The sequence below is a fragment of the Anser brachyrhynchus genome (genome assembly GCF_964034855.1).
Source record: "Anser brachyrhynchus genome assembly, chromosome: 4".
In the NCBI taxonomy this organism is placed as follows: Eukaryota; Metazoa; Chordata; class Aves; order Anseriformes; family Anatidae; genus Anser; species Anser brachyrhynchus.
This window is the reverse complement of record NC_137698.1, coordinates 36,698,903-36,717,234: the sequence shown is the minus strand read 5'-3', so window position 1 is coordinate 36,717,234 and position 18,332 is coordinate 36,698,903. Positions and strand designations below refer to the sequence as shown.

The 18,332-nt window shown below is 38.5% G+C and overlaps 1 protein-coding gene across 3 annotated transcripts in view; it reads right to left on the bottom strand.

Annotated features, from left to right (window-relative positions):
• Positions 1-313: 313 nt before the first annotated feature.
• LOC308193719 (uncharacterized protein) overlaps positions 314-18,332 on the bottom strand; it is a 170,825-nt gene continuing 152,806 nt past the window's right edge. For all 3 annotated transcript variants that reach the window (XR_013949871.1, XM_080588709.1, XM_080588710.1), the window contains exons 5-10: positions 11,209-11,269; positions 8,639-8,794; positions 5,126-5,149; positions 3,913-3,986; positions 3,193-3,272; positions 314-2,647 (exon numbers count right to left, since the gene is read on the bottom strand). Coding sequence is in view for 2 of the 3 variants with exons in the window: in XM_080588709.1 (XP_080444835.1) it covers positions 3,201-3,272; positions 3,913-3,986; positions 5,126-5,149; positions 8,639-8,794; positions 11,209-11,269 (387 nt within the window). In the remaining variant the exon portion in view is untranslated. The remainder of the gene's footprint in view (positions 2,648-3,192; positions 3,273-3,912; positions 3,987-5,125; positions 5,150-8,638; positions 8,795-11,208; positions 11,270-18,332) is intronic.

The window sequence follows — 18,332 nt, the reverse complement described above, 5'->3', positions numbered from 1 at the left end:
GTTACAAGTTGGAAATTCCCCAGTCTCCTGCCACACCTCTCTAGCTTTTCTATAACGTCTCATTTCCAAATCAGAGCCACGGCACACTGTTCTTTTAGTTTTTTTTATCTCATTGTATAAACCTACGTTTTCAATACCATCTCCCCACTGTTTCGCAGCAAGCTGCTACTGCCACCTACCCCATCCGTTTGTAATGCCCATCAGTCTTTGCTGATCAGCACACTATGAAACTGCAGTGTAATGAGCCAAGCAAACTGCTTTGTGAGTGCATGTGTCAAGCCATATGTTGCACAGACTTCATTTACACAACTAATTTCAAGTTCATGGGTAGTTTAACCACAAAGTATTCAGCATCCACTCTTGCAGGACTGGTCACCCAAGCTAGAGACATTTTTTCTGATTATTTGAACAATCACAAACATTTTAGACAGTGCAATAAACAAGAAGTGAACACCAAATTACAAATAGTAAATATAATTTCTAGTACATGGATTCTGTAAAAGTTCAGATAAAATACAGCCATTCTGAAAACATTTCCAAAAGCAGAGTCATTCACACAGGGGTTTGCAAATATCAAGTTAAAAGTAACATAAACATGGTTTCTATGAATTATTCCTGGAAAATGGACAAATGTTTGTTATACTTATTTCTGCATTCAGCTAAACACTGTTTGTTGCCAAGGGCACCCTTGACCTAGTATTTAGTAAAGCATTTAAGCATATAGTGCACTTCTATTTAATGGAAAAAAAAAACATAAGATGTACATTAAAAAAAAAAAAGGAACAGCTATAGCACAACCTTCCCACTTCAAATAATACTGCTGCTCGGAATTAAACACATGGAAAAGAAAAAATACCTTTATCTATTGAGCAGATGGACAAAGTGGTTACCTTTTAACCATTCCTTTGCACAGAGAATGAACTTTTATTTCACTAAAGTAAAATGAAAATGTATCTTTGGCTTTCATGAAGTAAGTCCAGACCCTGACAAAAAAACACTGCTTTTGTGCTTTTACTTGCGTAGAATGTCAATCAATACCTCAAGCTGAAAGCTGATATAGCATTCTTCTCTACTGTTACTAGGAAAATAACTGGCTTGGTAAGATTTACAGAGAAACAGAATCTGTGTTTTCCCGCATATTTACAACTCTCGGTACAGCTTCGTTACTGTGGGACTTAGACATGGCATGCTCTTAAATGTATTCATCTTCACAGATAAATATGAGGAAGGGACATGCTACCAGTTTTGTCCTATAGGACAGGAGCTCAGATTCAGAAGTAAAAGCCATTTGCCAAAGCTCACACAGGAACGTTTTGGTAGTGCAATCTGACACTGTCTCAAACTTACCTCTTCAGTTCTGTTTCCCTTGACACATTACAGGAGGGCAGCCCTTTGGGCATGTGTCTGCTCACCCCTTTTGCCCCACATCCCCCAGACCCTCCTCAAGCAGAACCCCACTGAAGTCACTTGCTGCTGAGTGCCTCTGACACCAGTCAGTAAGTGCTACTCAATTAGGGGAAGTAGTGGAATAATGATGGTATCATCCAGTAAAGTTCAGGTTTTCAGCCTTAACTGACTCTTGATTATTAGAATTATTAGTATTGTTATCAAGGACTGGAATTAGAGTAAGGAAGGTCCATCAATTATACCGAGCAGTTAATCCTTTATAGACACCGTTGCTTATGTTAATGGACAAGTTTTTATCAGTGTATTAACATATCTTTCACACTCTATGGAAATAGTTTTTCCAGAAATTTCCTTATTTCCTTTCTTACAAAATAAATGTGCTGAAAACTGAATTGCATGTCTTGTTGAAGTTATGGAATTTCTCTGGGTAGTAGAGGCAGCTTTGTCACAACATGGGGTTTCACACACTTAAATTTATGCAGCTTCTCAAAAGTATACGCCAGGATATGAATTTATGCTGCACTAGTGATTTCTGCATTCACTTAGTTTGTATGCTTATTTTTTGCCTAAGGTCAAGGTATGAGACTATTCTGTTATTTTGTTCCATGAAATCATCTACTTACTGAGAGAGTGCAACATAGTTCAACTTTAAATTCATGCTCCGGTCTGAGACATCTTAATAAGCTTATGACAACAAGACTTACATTTAAATGACTAGCTTTTTACACAGTTACAATGCAGAAGCCAAACACAGTGCAGTGAGTAAATGAAGGTTTGCAGTGGCCAGCTTTGATTAATCACTGATAATAACTGTCCCTAAATGAGTGAATATGTACATGAAATATGGCATTTAGAAATAGCTTTAAACAGTAAGGCTATGTATCTAGACTAGTAAATTAAACAATGTCTAGGAAACTCCCATGCACTGGAATACTGTTGTTTATACAGGTAACTTGGTTGTGGCACTAGCCAAATTTTGGAAGTTGGAGGCTTCCAGGAGCCATTCCCAATAGGTAATACACACAATACAAGTTTAAACAAGGGCTATTCCAGCTAAGCCTCAACAGTGCCAATGTGCCTGTGCAGGTTTAATTCATTAGTGTATACATAGCCTAAATGTGCCATTTTCTATAACTTGGATCTCTCTAGTTTCGAGAATTTATTTTTTGAATATACTGCTCTTGTGGAAGAGCCCTTTAAATAGCCATCATCTGAGAGGACTTTCATTTCTTCTTTCCTCCTGAAAAGGACATAAGAAAAGAGAAAAATGAAAAATATTATTGGAATACGAGTAAGATGGAAACACACCTCACTGTAATATATAGCAGATCAAATACATAGTAAAGGCCATAAATACCAATGATTAATTTTCCCGGAGTCCCGAGTATCACACACGTTTCTCAGAACTTGATTTAGTTATGGTATTGATGAGGAAGGAGTTTATAAGGCTTGGGGCTCTGCAGCAGTTTAACGTTTCCCTTTTTATACTACAGGCAATGCATGCCAAGTCAGGTGGTATTTAAGAATCTCCCTGGTTTTAATGTTTCCCCCAGTTTTAATGCTTTACCTAAAAGCATTGTCCAAGACTCTTTTGGTGACAGAGATTACTTGTCATCTGACATTCCAAATTATTTTTGAGTGATTTGAAATATTCACTGAAAAAGGGGAAACTGCTGGCTCAGAGTCCCTTAGTCTACACTGTTCTGCCATACAGGTGCACAGACCAAGGGGTCACACAACAGCTCTCCCACTGTCATTGTAATGCTCTATCAAATGGCCACTCACATTGGTTCTCATAACTTGGTATTTTTTAAGGTCACCACAGCTTCACTGGAGGGGACAGGATTAATTTCAGCTGAACTTCCCTGTGCAAGAAACACAAATACGTTATTATTGTTGCAGTATGCATCTAAGCTATGCAAACACAAAATCAATAATGTCAATATAATAATAGTATTAGTTTGTCTGGTATTTTTTCCTTACATTAACTTGCTTCATTAATGCAGTAGCGTATGTTTGCATACCTGAACCTTTAGTGTTACTGTATTATTCTTATTATAAGTTACTTTTTAATTTGTTAGCAATATTAACTTATGGTTGCAATGTAATTACTGCACCCAAAGTAACCCAGACAGATAAAACTTACTCGAAATGCTGAGTATCATCTCTGATGCAGGACCTTTAATGACAATAACTGTCATTAAAGGGAGAATAGAACTGCAAAACAGGAACCATTCCTACTAAAATGTGAGCAGGTACTGACCAGGAAGGGAGGTCAGCTACAGTAAATTAAACCTTGATTACAAGATGACTAATTTAAGAATACTAAGAATATTTTTTTGCAGTGGCAAAAAAATCCCAGAGAAGAAGCAACTACAATACAAACAAGCGCCACATATCTGAGTGAAAAGTGGAAAAACTGGGCATCTGACACTTCGTATTCTATAATGTGTAGATAGATACGTACACATAAACAAATAACCAAAGGTAGAAACTTGGACTTACCTTAGACAATTTCCATTTAAACCAAAGAAAAACAATTATACAAATCAAGATGATCACAAGGGAAATGCTGGTTGCTGACAATGAAAGAGCAAAAAGAAATGTACTCATGACTCTAAGTCACTGAGAAAAGGAAAAAAATTAAATAATTTGTGGTGGGCAATTATGCAACACTAAATGCTATACTGAAATCTGGATCTTTATTTTTCCTACAAACAGAAATCTCATTGAAGTCTGGCTGAGTACAGAAATGAGCCAAGCATATTACAGCTCATTACAGTTGAAGATTTTTTGGCAATACAAAGAAACTTTCATCTAGATTAAACTTGAACAGATCAGCTCCACATAACTCACCTCCAGTACATTCTAAAGCATCTGTTCAGTCATGAGAAATAATACTAAGATTAAAAACAGATTTATACTGAGTAACTCTCTTCCAAATCTGAGAGACCTTGTAAGGCCTTACGGTTTTCATTTTTCTTTGTAACATTCAAAAATGAAGCAGATTTTGCAATTTTCTCAACAATTTCTGCGACCCTACCTTGAGGAGGTTCAGAACACTCTAAGACCACAACAATCTCAGCTTTGCTTTTGCAGAATTTTAAGCAATGTGCTATTTTTGACTGACCATGCTTTTCCTTGCATTTTAACAGTATTCAGCAGTACAAGAGACCAGATACATAACACCAGGGAAAAACTCTGTCTAGTTATGTATATATAAAAAAAGCTGACTTAAATTGTAATTAATGTTAATAATGCTGTGTTAATGTTAATTGTGTTAATGTCATTTTCAATTAATATTACTGCACATAATGTATGCTAATATTAATGTAATTATGTAAAGTTAAATAAAATTTATTTCTGTCTCAAAATAGGTCTGTAAATGTAGTATAATAACATTTCCTTGACTTAACTCTTCTGTTTATTATCACACATCAAAATGTGTCTCCAGTCTTAGTATACCAACAGTTACTACTGCTCACAATATTATTGGTGCTACAGTTTTTACGGAAAGAAAAAGCCTCAAATATAAATTATTGTAATAAAATAGCAAATTATTATGGTTTAATCTAAGTTTTTCAGCCCAATGTATGCAAGTCCATACATATTTTTTTGTTTCTATAGCCAATGGCAGTAAAAGAAGTCGGAAATTCAAAACTTAGGTAAAGAAAAAAATATTTAAATAGAATTATGCATCTTGAAGTTGTCAACCTACCTGCTACATATAACGAACTTTCTTCTGTTAAAAAAAAAAGAGAAATAAAATTAGAAACATGAGTAAACTGTACAACAATGTGTAATCAAGCTGAAAGCTGGTGTTCTTTTGGCAACTACAAAGCACCAAATTTAGTCACATGCTAGAAGCAAATTAACTCATTTTTTCCAGCCAAAAGAATAGTTTGCATTTATTAACTACTTTGTACCTACGTTCACTTTACTTGTATGCTGATTTCTGTTTACCAGGTAAGGCTTTGTGTGCAAAGCCTCTCATATACTCACAATTGTATATTTACATATATTTATAATTAGCATAACTAAGTCCAAATCGGAATGTTGATATTTTTCAGATCCTGACATGCTGAACAAGGAAGAAGTCAGCAAATAAGACTCTTGCAGCTGGAAGTTTCCTTCTTTTTCTTGCCTTTCTCCCATCTTCACCAGTGAACCTCAAGAAGTCTCAGCATAACAGGCAGAGAGGAGACATGAGAAAGAAACAGGGCAAGTAAAATCCCCAGCTCTTCAGTAAGCAACACTGCCCTAACAGCTGATTAAGAGAACACCAGACAAAACCTCACAAATGTAGGAATTAAGAAAGTACTTGCATCTGAAGCCCTGGCCTGTACCCAGTAAAGTTTTGTGTGGCTTGTAGCTGTGATCATGAGTAAAAACGGGGCTTGTGAAAGCAGCCACTTCATAAAGAAAGATGAGTAGGAGCTGGGTATCATCTCAAATATGCACACAGGCAGGTGCTGGTGACCCTGCACAGGGGGGTGTCACAGTAAGAAGCAAGACACTTAGCGGGTCTGTGGGGGAATATTTCTGCTGTGATCTTCCTCATCAGTTTTCTTCCTTTAGCACAGAATTCCAAGCTATCCACTGATCATGAAAAGCACCTAACATTTTATACTTAATGACTCATTTTCTGCTTCTTGACAGACAATTATTTAGGCTGTGTTATTTGAGATGTCTCAAATACTCTTTGTGCTTCAGCTTCCACCTCTGTAAAAACAGTGGGAAACCTGTTTAAATCCATCACGGGGTTATACTGCCGCTAAATTGGGTCATGTTCAAAACTTTTAAAAGACTTTTGAATAGAAAGTACTTTCAAAAGGCATGTCAGTATGAAAGTCCCAGATTCACCTGTATTTCAATGCAAGGGTACTGGCAGAGGCACCATCAGGGTACTCTCAGCAGCCTGCTCAGCATTCAGTATGGATTCAAGAACAGATAAATACTGATAAAGTGAGTTTTGCTCACATCTTGAAACAAAAGCGACTCAGTCCCATTTAAGTGTTCTCCTACGAGTAAACTAGAGGTTTGGTCCTGTGTCCATCACATAATGGTGAACAAAACAAGACCAAGGCACCTGCAACTTGCTGTCTTTCCATAGCTATGCCAAGCTGCACCTCATTTTAAACACAGGATTAGGGTAAAACTGATCGAGTGACTTAACAAGTTCACCTCTGCAGAGTCACAGTAAGTAGCAGTAAGTCCATTCTTAGCTCATCTCAGTCATGAAGTAACTCACACTATTTTAACTACTATGTTTTATTTTACACCTGGGATGGGCTCAGTGTATCTATTATAGCAGGGCCATATGATGGAAGGCTGCTTGGCCCCCACAGGAGTGCAATCAACTTGGATCATGACTTCAGTCTTCCATTTCAAGAAAACAGTACTTCCTGATTTTCTAAGAGAAAAGAACAAACTTCTAAGACCCTAGGGTCCTGAGGGAGCTGGTGGAGGTAATTGCCAAGCCGCTTTCCACCATCTATCAGCATTCCTGGTTATCTGGAGAGGTCCCAGAGGATTGAAGACTTGCCGATGTGACTCCTGTCTACAAGGACCATAAGGAAGACCTGGGGAACTACAGGCTTGTCAGCCTGACCTCGGTTCCAGGGAAAGTTATGGAGCAAATCATCTTGGGTGAGATCACACGGCACTTGCGTGGCACCCAGGGGATCAGGCCCAGCCAGCATGGGTTTATGAAAGGCAGGTCATGCTTGTCCAATCTCATGTCCTTCTATGACCGTGTGACCAGACTGGTAGATGAGGGAAAGGCTGTTGATGTAGTCTACTTAGACTTTAGCAAAGCCTTTGACACTGTCTCCCACAGTATTGTCCTGGGGAAACTGGCTGCCCGTGGCCTGGACAGGTATTCTCTTCTCTGGGTAAAGAACTGGCTGGAGGGCCATGTCCAGCGGGTTGTGGTTAATGGAGTTAAGTCCAGCTGGCATCCCGTTACAAGTGGTGTCCCCCAGGGGTTGGTACTGAGGCCTATCTTGTTTAATATCTTTATTGATGACCTAGATGAGGGGATTGAGTGTACCCTCAGTAAGTCTGCAGACAACACCAAGTTGGGAGATAGTGTCGACCTGCCTGAGTGTAGGGTGGCCCTTCAGAGGGATCTGGATAGGCTGGAGTGCTGGGCTGAGGTGAATGGGATGAGGTTTAACAAGGCCAAATGTCGGGTCCTGCACTTTGGCCACAATAAGCCCATACAACACTACAGGCTTGGGGTAGAGTGGCTAGAAGACTGTGAAGAGGAAAGGGACCTGGGAGTGCTGATTGATGCTCAGGTGAACGTGAGCCGGCAGTGTGCCCAGGTGGCCAAGAAGGCCAATGGCATCCTGGCCTGTATTAGAAATAGTGTAGCCAGCAGGAGCAGGGAGGTGATCGTCCCCCTGTACTCAGCTTTGGTGAGGCTGCGCCTTGAGTACTGTGTTCAGTTTTGGGCCCCTCACTACAAGAAAGGCATCGAGGCCCTGGAGCATGTCCAGAGAAGGGCAACAAAACTGGCGAGGAGTCTGGAGCACGTGTCTTATGAGGAGCAGCTGAGGGAGCTGGGATTGTTTAGTCTGGAGAAGAGGAGGCTCAGGGGAGACCTCATTGCACTCTACAACTTCCTGAAGGGAGGTTGTGATGAGGAACCTCTTCTCTCAGGTAACTAATGATAGGACTTGAGTAAATGGCCACAAGTTGTGCCTGGGGAGATCTAGATTAGATATCAGGAAAACTTTTCCTCTCAAAGAGTGCTTAGGCACTGGAACGGCCTGCCGGTTGGAGGTGGTGGAGTCACTATCCCTCATGGTGTTCAAGAAGCGCCTGGACAAGGTGCTACAAGATATGATTTAGTAGTGTAGTGGGTAGTACTGGTGATAGGATGACAGTTGGACTAGATGATCTTGTAGGTCCTTTCCAGCCTTATGTTTCTATGTTTCTATGATACTATGACTTCAATATCTTAGGCAGTAGGCTTAGCGGTAGCTGAGAAAAGAAGCAACTTCCACTATAGTGACAGTGTCAAGACGCAGTAGGACAAAATCAGACTGCAAACAGGAAGAGGCACAGCAGGATATGCACAGAAAGAGTGGAGAACTTGCAAGAGTCAGCTGGTAGAAAACAACAGGGAAAAAAATGAAAAGAGTAAATTCACAAGGCTTAGGTATGCACACTGAGGCAAGGACTGACACAGGATTTGTAGAAAGCAATAAATTAAGAAATGAACCTGGAACGGGACTGAACCCAGTTTCTGGGTTGGTTGTTACTGTTTTTGATTCAGCTGCTGCTGTTTCTTGTTCAGAAGCTTCTGTGACATAGGAAGTAGATATCTTTAACAGTGATGATTCTGTTGCATGAACATGCATATTTTTAACAAAATATCCTAAAAATTAAATGAAATTAAAAATTAGCAAACTAAATTAAAAACAAATTAAAAAATAAAAATATTTTAAATTAAAAAAAAATAAAAAATAAACAAAATTAAAAAAAACAAAATTAAAAATTAGAACTATTGCTGGAGTATTTCTTATTAAGGTTGTCTCACAATTTCTGTTATAAATGCTTTCTTGCTTTCAAATGCTTGTAACTTGGGCAATCTTGGCTTCTATTTTGCATTTGCAATATTTGCCTCCATCTAACTTTTCTGTTTGGACATTTCATTTGCAATTGTTAAGACATTTCATTTACTCAGCTTAAAAAATATTTTCACAGACTTCTTAGAATTCTCCTCTGATATTGCAGTGCTTCCACGCTTTGGAACAAGAGCATGAAATCCAAAAAGGAATAGTAACAAAGCTGTAGCTTTTACTAGATCTGAGCACTCTATGAAAATTAGAAAAACCATTTCCATTTTCATTTTCATTTGCTTTGATGGGGCTTGAAAGGAAAAGGCAGCTAAATTCACCTGGGATGTTTACTGATATTCATCCTCTTTTTCACTTTTCTTCTTGCCTTTAATGCTTCTCAAATGGGAAGCAATGATGTTAATACAGATGAAACACATTACGTTGCTTTAGCTAACAAATGAAAACATCCTGTCTTTCAAATGCCTCCTCAACTTCAATTGCAAATTAATGAAAAAGAAGATGTGGGGAGGGGTGAAAGTTCCCTGAACTTTTTCTGAATGACAGGAAGAGAGGAAATCCCTACACTTTGTCGAGTTACTGGAGAATTAAGCAGGTGCGTTCCTATACTTCCTCTGTTGTGACATCAAAAACAAAACAAAACCTCATCTATGGCAGCAAGTTTAACCAGTGAAATCCCAGGAGGTTCCATATAGGAAATAAGTGACTGAAACAGCACAGGGGGACAAAAAAACTGGCACATGATAATCTTAGACATACAAGTTCAAAAGATTAACACCCTCAAACATCTTACATAATTATGGTCTCCCCTGAAGTCTTGCGTTCTATCAGGTTCTTCCTAGAATTACAGCATAACCTCCAGGGAAAACCTCCACAGCTTCTCTGAGAGGGAGCAAACAGATGCAATACATTGCAAAAAAAAAGAACAGTACTTAGGGGTGGAGGCCGCCTCTCTCTGAGAATATACTACTCTCACTAGCAATGGGCTTAAGTTGCTTGGCGGTTAGGAGAAAAGCTTGCTTTTTTGCTGAAGCTTTTACAGGACTCTGCCAAGCAGAGCACCACTCCGCAGCGTGTGTCTGAAGATATACATATCTCCATGAACTGCTTTGAAGGCGGATGGCATAAACGCTAAGCCAGGCCTGTGACCTTGAGAGCACATGCGCTGTCATGATAAGAAGGTCCATAAGCCACCTTCCCCCCAACCCTCTTAGCACCTTCTTAAATTCTTGGTCTATTGCTGCCTTTAGTGGGACAGAGGTGTAAAGAAGTATGTCTTTGCACCAAGCTAATTATATATTTTTTCTTTTTGTCAGAGTAACAATGTTATAGTGAGATTTTATGAAACTGATACAGCTGGTCACAAATTCTAATGGCTAAATATAATATCCTTTTGTTGGACATGTGTTGTAAGGGGACTCTGCTATATCATTTTCAGTCAGAAGTTCTGAGCTTTAAACATTGATGTTTTCACCAGACACAAATGATATAAGGGGCTGGGGTCCTGCCAGTCCTTAGAATACAAATGGTGCAGTTGTGAAGAAGTCCATGAAACTCAGAGTAAGACACTACCCTTTCTCACTTCTCAGTAAATTTACAAAATCTTTGTGCGACGATGAGGAAGACCTGGTGTTTATGGTTAAATGACTTGAAATAATTCAACTTTTTTGCCTTCCCTGCAGCATAAATGTGATACTACCACTGTTACTGTAACTAGCAGTGCTAACAAAAAAGGCATGATCTGTATCTATTAACGTATTTCTAGTTCTACTATTGATAGAATATTTATCATTATTGATGTTAACATTTATTTTCAGCATTCTTTAATGAAAATAAAATGCTGCAAAAAGAAGCCTTACCTTTTATTGGCATGTGTCTCTTTCTGTACTTGCAAGGGATTTCTTTAAATACAACAGACTGACTTATTCTTCAAGTCTGATTATTAGAAGTGCTACAGAAAATTGTATGGAAAAATATTTTTATGCTTTTTAAGTGAGTTTTATCTTACTGATAGAGATGTAACTAAGGTAATCTTTCATGTGGTAAAACATAATAATGCACAGAGAAACACCTTTGATAATTGTATAATGATTTGTAGATCAAGTCATATTAATCATCATCTAAGATAAGCTTAGGAATATTTTCAAAAACTACTGAAAAGTATTAAAGAGAAAGTAATAGCTGAAAAAAATATAAAGAGATGTTCACTCACCTGTAAACAGCAGGATGAATGTAGGCATTGTCTTACACATCTTCACTTCTTTGTTTTGTATCTGCCACAGTGCAAAAAAGACAGAAAACAAACCTGAAAAATCCCCACGTCACTGTCCCAACAGCAAAGAAACCTTGACTGTTACCCCTAAGGCAACAGACCTCAAAAGACTAACCCTGCTGCATTTATCATTTCCTGAGCCACTTATTGGCTGTATCAGACTGTTTCAAAAAACAGCTGTTAGTAGGACTCCTGTGCCACATAAGTTGTGTAACTACAGGAACTTTGCATATAGTAAAAAGCATTTACTTACTACAAAGTGAAATGTGCAGGACAAAAATCACAAAGCCAACAACTAAACAACAAGCTCTATTCAGATGTAAAAACAAGTTATGAACTACACTTTAAGAAAAATACTCTAGTTGTGATGAGGATATTATCACTTCACACCTACAGAGAGACTTTGTGAAAATCTTAAAGCACTTTGAAAGCACGGAAACAGTATCCTTTCACAGATGGGAAAGCCTGGGCACATGGAAGTGAAATGCCTGTTGATCACAAAGGACAACCATGTTCTTTTGCACTAGTCACAGATCCTAATATAATCCTAAATATAATCCTAATATAATCCTAATATAATCCTAAATATTCAGTGCACCATAAAAGTAAGTACTCAGAGCAAAAGCATTGCCAGTTTGTAAAGTTTAAATGATTACTCGCACACCTAATTATTTGGGATCCTTTAAAGAAACAGTATTACACGTTCCATAACTGCTTCCCAAGTGCACCTCAACATTGTTTGTCAGTGTTCCAGGTGGTCTGACACAGGTATGTACTTCATCCAATAATATGCCACAGATGATGCTGAGTTAACTGTTGATAATTAGAATGAAAAGGAATTCAACTTGTCATGGAAAAAGAGTCTGCTTGGCGAACTATCATCACATGGTCAAAATTCTTACCTTCTTCCTCTACTGAGACTACTTTTGTCAAAGCATAGTGTTGTGTAACACGAAATACTTGTGTCTCTATGGGCTCATGCAAAGTACTGCCACGCTATGTTAGTAGGCTTTTCCTGGATGTTCATCAACCAGGAAACTCCACGCATGAAAAATATACCAAGAGGCACAATTTCCATTTGTTATATAGATATAAGAATCTTGGCTGAGAGCAAGTTTCAGCTGGAACAACATGGTTTGTATCTTCCTCTTCAGCCACAGTCTGATTGCTTTAAATGTAGACGTTTCCTTTTTCATTGTTTTAAAATAGGGACTCAAGGTAGGCCTATGACATGATAGTCATCTGAATGGCAAATGAAAGCACAGAGTAACTCTGCAGTCCCCAAGACTTAGGGAAGTCTAGAGGAATTCTGATAGAAATTGGACAATCCTGGGGTCAGAAAAGTTTTCCAAGGTTCACACCCAGCCCTTGTTATCAAGACACGATCTAAGAGAAAAATCCAGGTAGTACTACTAGCAGGTATTACAATGGAAAGGCTCTTTAAAGCAAGACTGATGGGCTTCCACTCTGTGGCAACTTGGAAGATGGAACAAAAAGAGAGCCTGAAGCAAAAAGGCCTAAAACCAAAGGAAACTGACAGATCTGAAAGAGGAAGAGCTTGAGGCAGGAAAGGGAGGGATTCATAATGCTCATTCTAAAAGGGACAATGCTCATTCTAAAAGGGGAATGCTTAATCCCAATGTCTATAATTGATTAGAAAATTTGGGGAGAATCAATGTCTCAGGACTCTCAAGTACTGGAAATGTCATAACCCTTGGGTGTGGGATCCATACACCCAGCGTGGATCTAAATGCTAAAGAATGGAAATACTGTGTCCTGCCAACTGACAGAGCTTGCCCATATCTCCAGCCTTTTGGATCCCTATGTTGTAATTCATGAGGTCAAAAATACTTCTCCAAACACCTTCATGCATTCCAAAAAAATGCATTCACACACACACCCAAGCTTCCAGTACTGTTATTTCACTTTGACACCATTTTCAGCTGTCAGTTACGTGGAATATGTCAATAAAGTGTGTGTGCTACAGCAATGCATATTAAGACATTTCAGGTGTTATCCTCCCTCTGAAACTCATAGTATTGGTAATTCTCGCATAGTTACTTTATCTTATTAAGATAAATGTAAATGCTACAAAACTGAGAACTGAAAATGATTTATGTGTTAGTGGTCAGCTGCAGGTGTGGTAATGGGGATGTAGGGACTCTTGTTAGATGTCACAAATGGAAAGTCCCGCACTTGGGACAAAACGATCCCATATAACACCACAGGCAGTAGTACAGAAATGGAGCTGGGGTCCTGGTGTACAAGCTTACCACGAACTGAACTGGAATTGAACATTGAGGTCTGGAAAGCTACTGTATCTGAAACACTCCTCAAAACGCTCATGGCTGGGGTGTCATATACAACTGTCAAACACAAAATTCTTCTGAGAAGTTTTGAATGTATATTGTTAGCATGAGTATTGAAAAAGTTACTTATTTTGGAAATGAGTAACAGGATGTAACTGGATGCAGCTGACTACATATTTTTGTCCTTTATGTCCTCATCACAAAAGGATCTATATCTACACTTCACTAGTTACGATTAACTAAACACACGCTGCACTTAAATTGCTACTGGATTAATAGCCACCAATGCTGAGGCCCAGGTGGTTAAACTTTTTAATCACAGTGGTACACCAATAGATGTTCAAGCAACTCCTGTCTCTAAAAAGGAACTATTCGTCTGAGAAACTTACTATTTTTGAAAGAAGCAGATTAACATCATAGGCACCTAAAATTGAACCCATGCTTAAGTGATTTGTTGGATTTAGAGCTTTACAGACACCAGTTTGAAATCATCTGGAGGTTGAGACATGCTAGAAACTTAGGACAGGACAGGGTATTTTTTCAGCATCACAAACTGGAACTAAAGTACACAATTTGAATGTGTCTCTGCATGGAGTTTCTGTCACAACCAGTTGTCCAACACTTGAAAAACCTCTTCATTCAGCCAACTGACAAACTAAGGTATGCAATCCAACTGGCTTCTGATTCTAGAGTTGCTTTATTAGCTTGCTTACCTCTTCAAGGATGGGTGCAAACAAAAAAATTCATTTTCATAATTGCCAGACCTTTTATTCAGAAAGTTGCTGCATCACCAAATATTAACCAAAAAAAAAACCACAAACACTTGCAGTCTTTCTGTAAGAGTGCCTAACAGCACTGAAACCAAGCAAGCTAACGGGTAACATGCATTTGGGTAGACATCTCAGTTCAACAAGACAGCATAATAGTACGTTAACAATATTACATTAACAGCTTTTTTTGTAGTGCGCACACCCTTATCTTTTCTTCTGAACATTTCTTTATCAGGTCATAGCAGACCTTTGCAGAAAGAAATGCTGACACCATGTTTTCTGCCTTCCAAGTTCATTGCTAACTGGCATAAGAATCACTTTCATTATGCATCCTTTTTCTTTTAGACCGTTCTCAAATTATTATATAACAGATGTTTTCTTCTCAGACTTTATTTGAGAGAGCGTGTCTCTAATAAAATTATGTTTTCTGTGCCTTCGAATCTTACACAGATTTTTACTGGAGTAAGAAATAAATATTTTCATGCATTTCCTGTGTACACTATGAAAAGTTTTCATGCAGATTCACTACATAACAGAAGAACTAAGGCTCTTTGTGCAGACAATGGAAAGAGGCAATTCAGAGGGACAGCCCCAAACCAGTGGTGTAAATTTCTGCAATGCCAAAGCCTCAAAGGGACCTTTTGGAAGACTGAGCTCTTTTGCCTGAAGTCCTACTGTCTCATTAACTTGTCTAGAAGTCAGCCATTTTTCCTTATTTTTCTGCCCTCACTGAATGCACCTACAGGAGAGGAAGAAGGTAAAGAAAATGCGTAAGGATGCTCATCTGGAACTAAACATAACAGAAAACTTACCTTTGACTACAGAGGAGCTCTGGAACCCATAAAGGTCAGCACCATTTCAACAGTGCTTCCATTCCCCCAGCTGCAAAGTGTAAAACCTTCACATCCACTGTACCCTGACAGAAAAATCTCTCAGTACTGACAAAACCTCTTTCCAGTGTATACTTTATAAAATGGTACCAAAAAAACAGATCCACTCTTTAGGACAGACACCTCACCTAGGCCACCTGACTTACTGGGAAGTGCTGATCCCTATTACTTCATGACCCTTCCTGAATTACTGCCTGTCACATACACATTTTCAGAAAGAAGGACTGGGGGCAAAGCAGTGTATATAGGAGAGCCACTGTCATCTCTTCACAAAGAGGAAGGTTTTAAAAGAGAAATATATGAAGTGCTTTAGAATCCTTGTGCATTCCACCAAATTTGCATGCCATAAACATCATGCCTGCTGCACCACCTACATGTTGCTGAATGCTAAGTTAGTTGTACATTGTGTTATAAAAGAGCGTTTAAAAAACAAAGTAAAGGTGATTAAACTGAAGATGTATCTCTGAAATAAAACACAGCAAAAAACCTACGGCAAACCAACCAGAATTGCTTTGTTTTGTAGAAGTTATTAATACATGAAGAATTTGGTCATCCATGCCAAATTTTATTTTCTTAGTAGAAATCATAGGAACAATAATTAATGTAACAGACCTTTTTAATATAAAAAGTGGTCAGTATTTATGATGGGTTGTCTGTCTAAAAAAATACTTGATGTGATTCTACATGGTGCACCAGATGGTGTGCTGCCATGCTGCAGGCACTGTACAGATGCTTGACCAGAAACAATGCTTGCTTAAGAAGTGCTTGAGCCTTGCCTCTCCGATTCTATATACCAAACACATAGCATAGTCTATAGACATGTGGATTCAAGCTCAGCTTCCTGAATCAGTGTTTATGACTCATTTGACCTGACCCCAGGCCAGTGAGTTCAGATTCAACTGTAATTCTGTTTTCAAGCGCAGAGGTGAGGTACTGAGCGACAGGCTGTTAATGTATCTTCCTTCCTCCATGAGGGGGAACGTCAGTCCCCCCTGAAGGTGGTATCATATACAGACCTTCCCCACAGGAAATCCATACCAAAATGTCAGTGAAATTGTCACTGACTGGTTATTGACTGCTGAAGAACAGATGTGAAAGAATGAATCTGTTCTTCTAATTTTAAGAAGTGCCACAGCAGCAATAGGTGCACTGTATGACAAACCACAGTAGATTAAAAAAAAAAAAAAAAGGAGAAATAGGGAAAAAGCTTCAGGAAGCCACATGTAAACTTCTTTGATGAAACTGCAAAATTAAGAAGCATTCTGTCAGTCCATTTCTTTCTAGTAAGCTGTCTAAACATCTGGAACTCTCACTCCAACCCTCCTCGCCTCCGTATTCTCATTTGCAGTCATTTTCCTGTCTCCTGTCACACAATCACATATAGGCACCTCAAGATGCCTGGAATGACAGCAAATATAGGTACAGGCAACAGAGAAATAATTAGCCAAGAAAATAGACAGTATTCATGTTGGCAGCACATTCTCAGCACCCTGAAGTTCAGGTGAGAGCAGACTGCTAGGCAAATGTACAGCTGAGTGAAGGTAATGGAAAGGAGAACCAGTATCAGTGCACTTAACAACTCTTCATGTAAGTATATTAATCACCAATAACAAAAGAGTTATCTGCAGTAGTTGACTTAATTGCAAGCATGTGCTGATCCTGCCCTGGAAGAAATGAACTGTGAAAAGTAATAATACCATCAAGTATGCAGAACAAAAAGCGAGGAAGTACAGTGTTTTACTATTATAGAAGTTGCCCTGTCTTTCCATATCTTGTTACCCTATATAATTCATTTAACATTAAATGAAACCTTCTAGCTCTATGGAGCAGAAAGCTTGTCTCAACATTTGTGCATAAAAACCCCAGCTTTTATATGTTGTAAAAAAATTAACTGTCTTTGATAATAATTGTTCCTGTCAATAAATACTGCAGAATAGTACGAATTTATCCTTATGGAGCAACTTGCAAAATGTCTGAAGAGTTAAGTATTTTTCCAGTGACTTCAGTGTCATGTGATCAGACAATGACTTGTTACAACATTTAAGAAACATATGGCCTGTAGTTCTAAAATTTTGTTTTTTTTTCAGAATAGCATACCAACAGAAAAGTCCAAGTAGTAAGTTGAAAAACACTCTCTTATTTGCCCTGTACCTCATAGTAATGCTATGTTATGTCAAGTTAAATAAATGCATGATACTTTCCATCTTCTAAACAGAGCTCTTAATTTGAAAAAAGAATACATTAGGAAGCACTTGTGTGACTCAGCATTAATGACACAGCCTTGCACCTTACATAGCAGGTTAAGTTGTACTTACAGAATGAGATTGTTAGTGTTTTCGGTAGTGTGGAACCTTCCAAATATTCAGAATCTTCTCAAGTATCATATGATTGCAAAGAGCAATTTTTGCATCATGTGTCACACACACTGATTTGCATGTCTATGCTCTGTGTGGCTTGGAGACGTGGAATGATGCAAAGTAGCAAATTGGTATGAAGAGAAAATTATGATTCAGAAAAATAATAACCATTAAAACAGAAATTGTTCTACATTTAGTGACATACTTGCAAGGCAGCTTCTATTACTTATTAAAAAAGTGAGATACCTCCTAAACCAACAAGCTTTTGCCAAGACAAAAGATACTTACTACAGGGCAATAAAAAATCATTGCTGCTGCAGATTAAGCCATAGGCATTATCGTTCACTGGTCTCTTTTTCTGTTACACATAAATATGCACATGTACACCCACAGTTATGTTTTTTTCCTAAGTGAGGTCAAGGAGGAGGTCTACAGACAAGCCTGCTGAATTTTCCTCTGAATTATTCCCTTGAACAAGTAGGGCTTAACCCCCTGGGAAACAAGGATCCCTCTTCTGCAGGTAAGTTTTCACAGAGCTAGTTGCCATTTGTTGCTTACTTGTACAGTACTCTGTACAATACTGACATTGCACATTGTACAATGTCACCATCCACACTGAGATAACTGAACGGAGCAGACTTCTTGAATCCCTGTGGCTGATGAACATAATAACATAGTTGACATGTGGAAGAAATTCTGCCTAGTCTGATCTGCAGTAAGTTATAGGTAGTTTCTCTC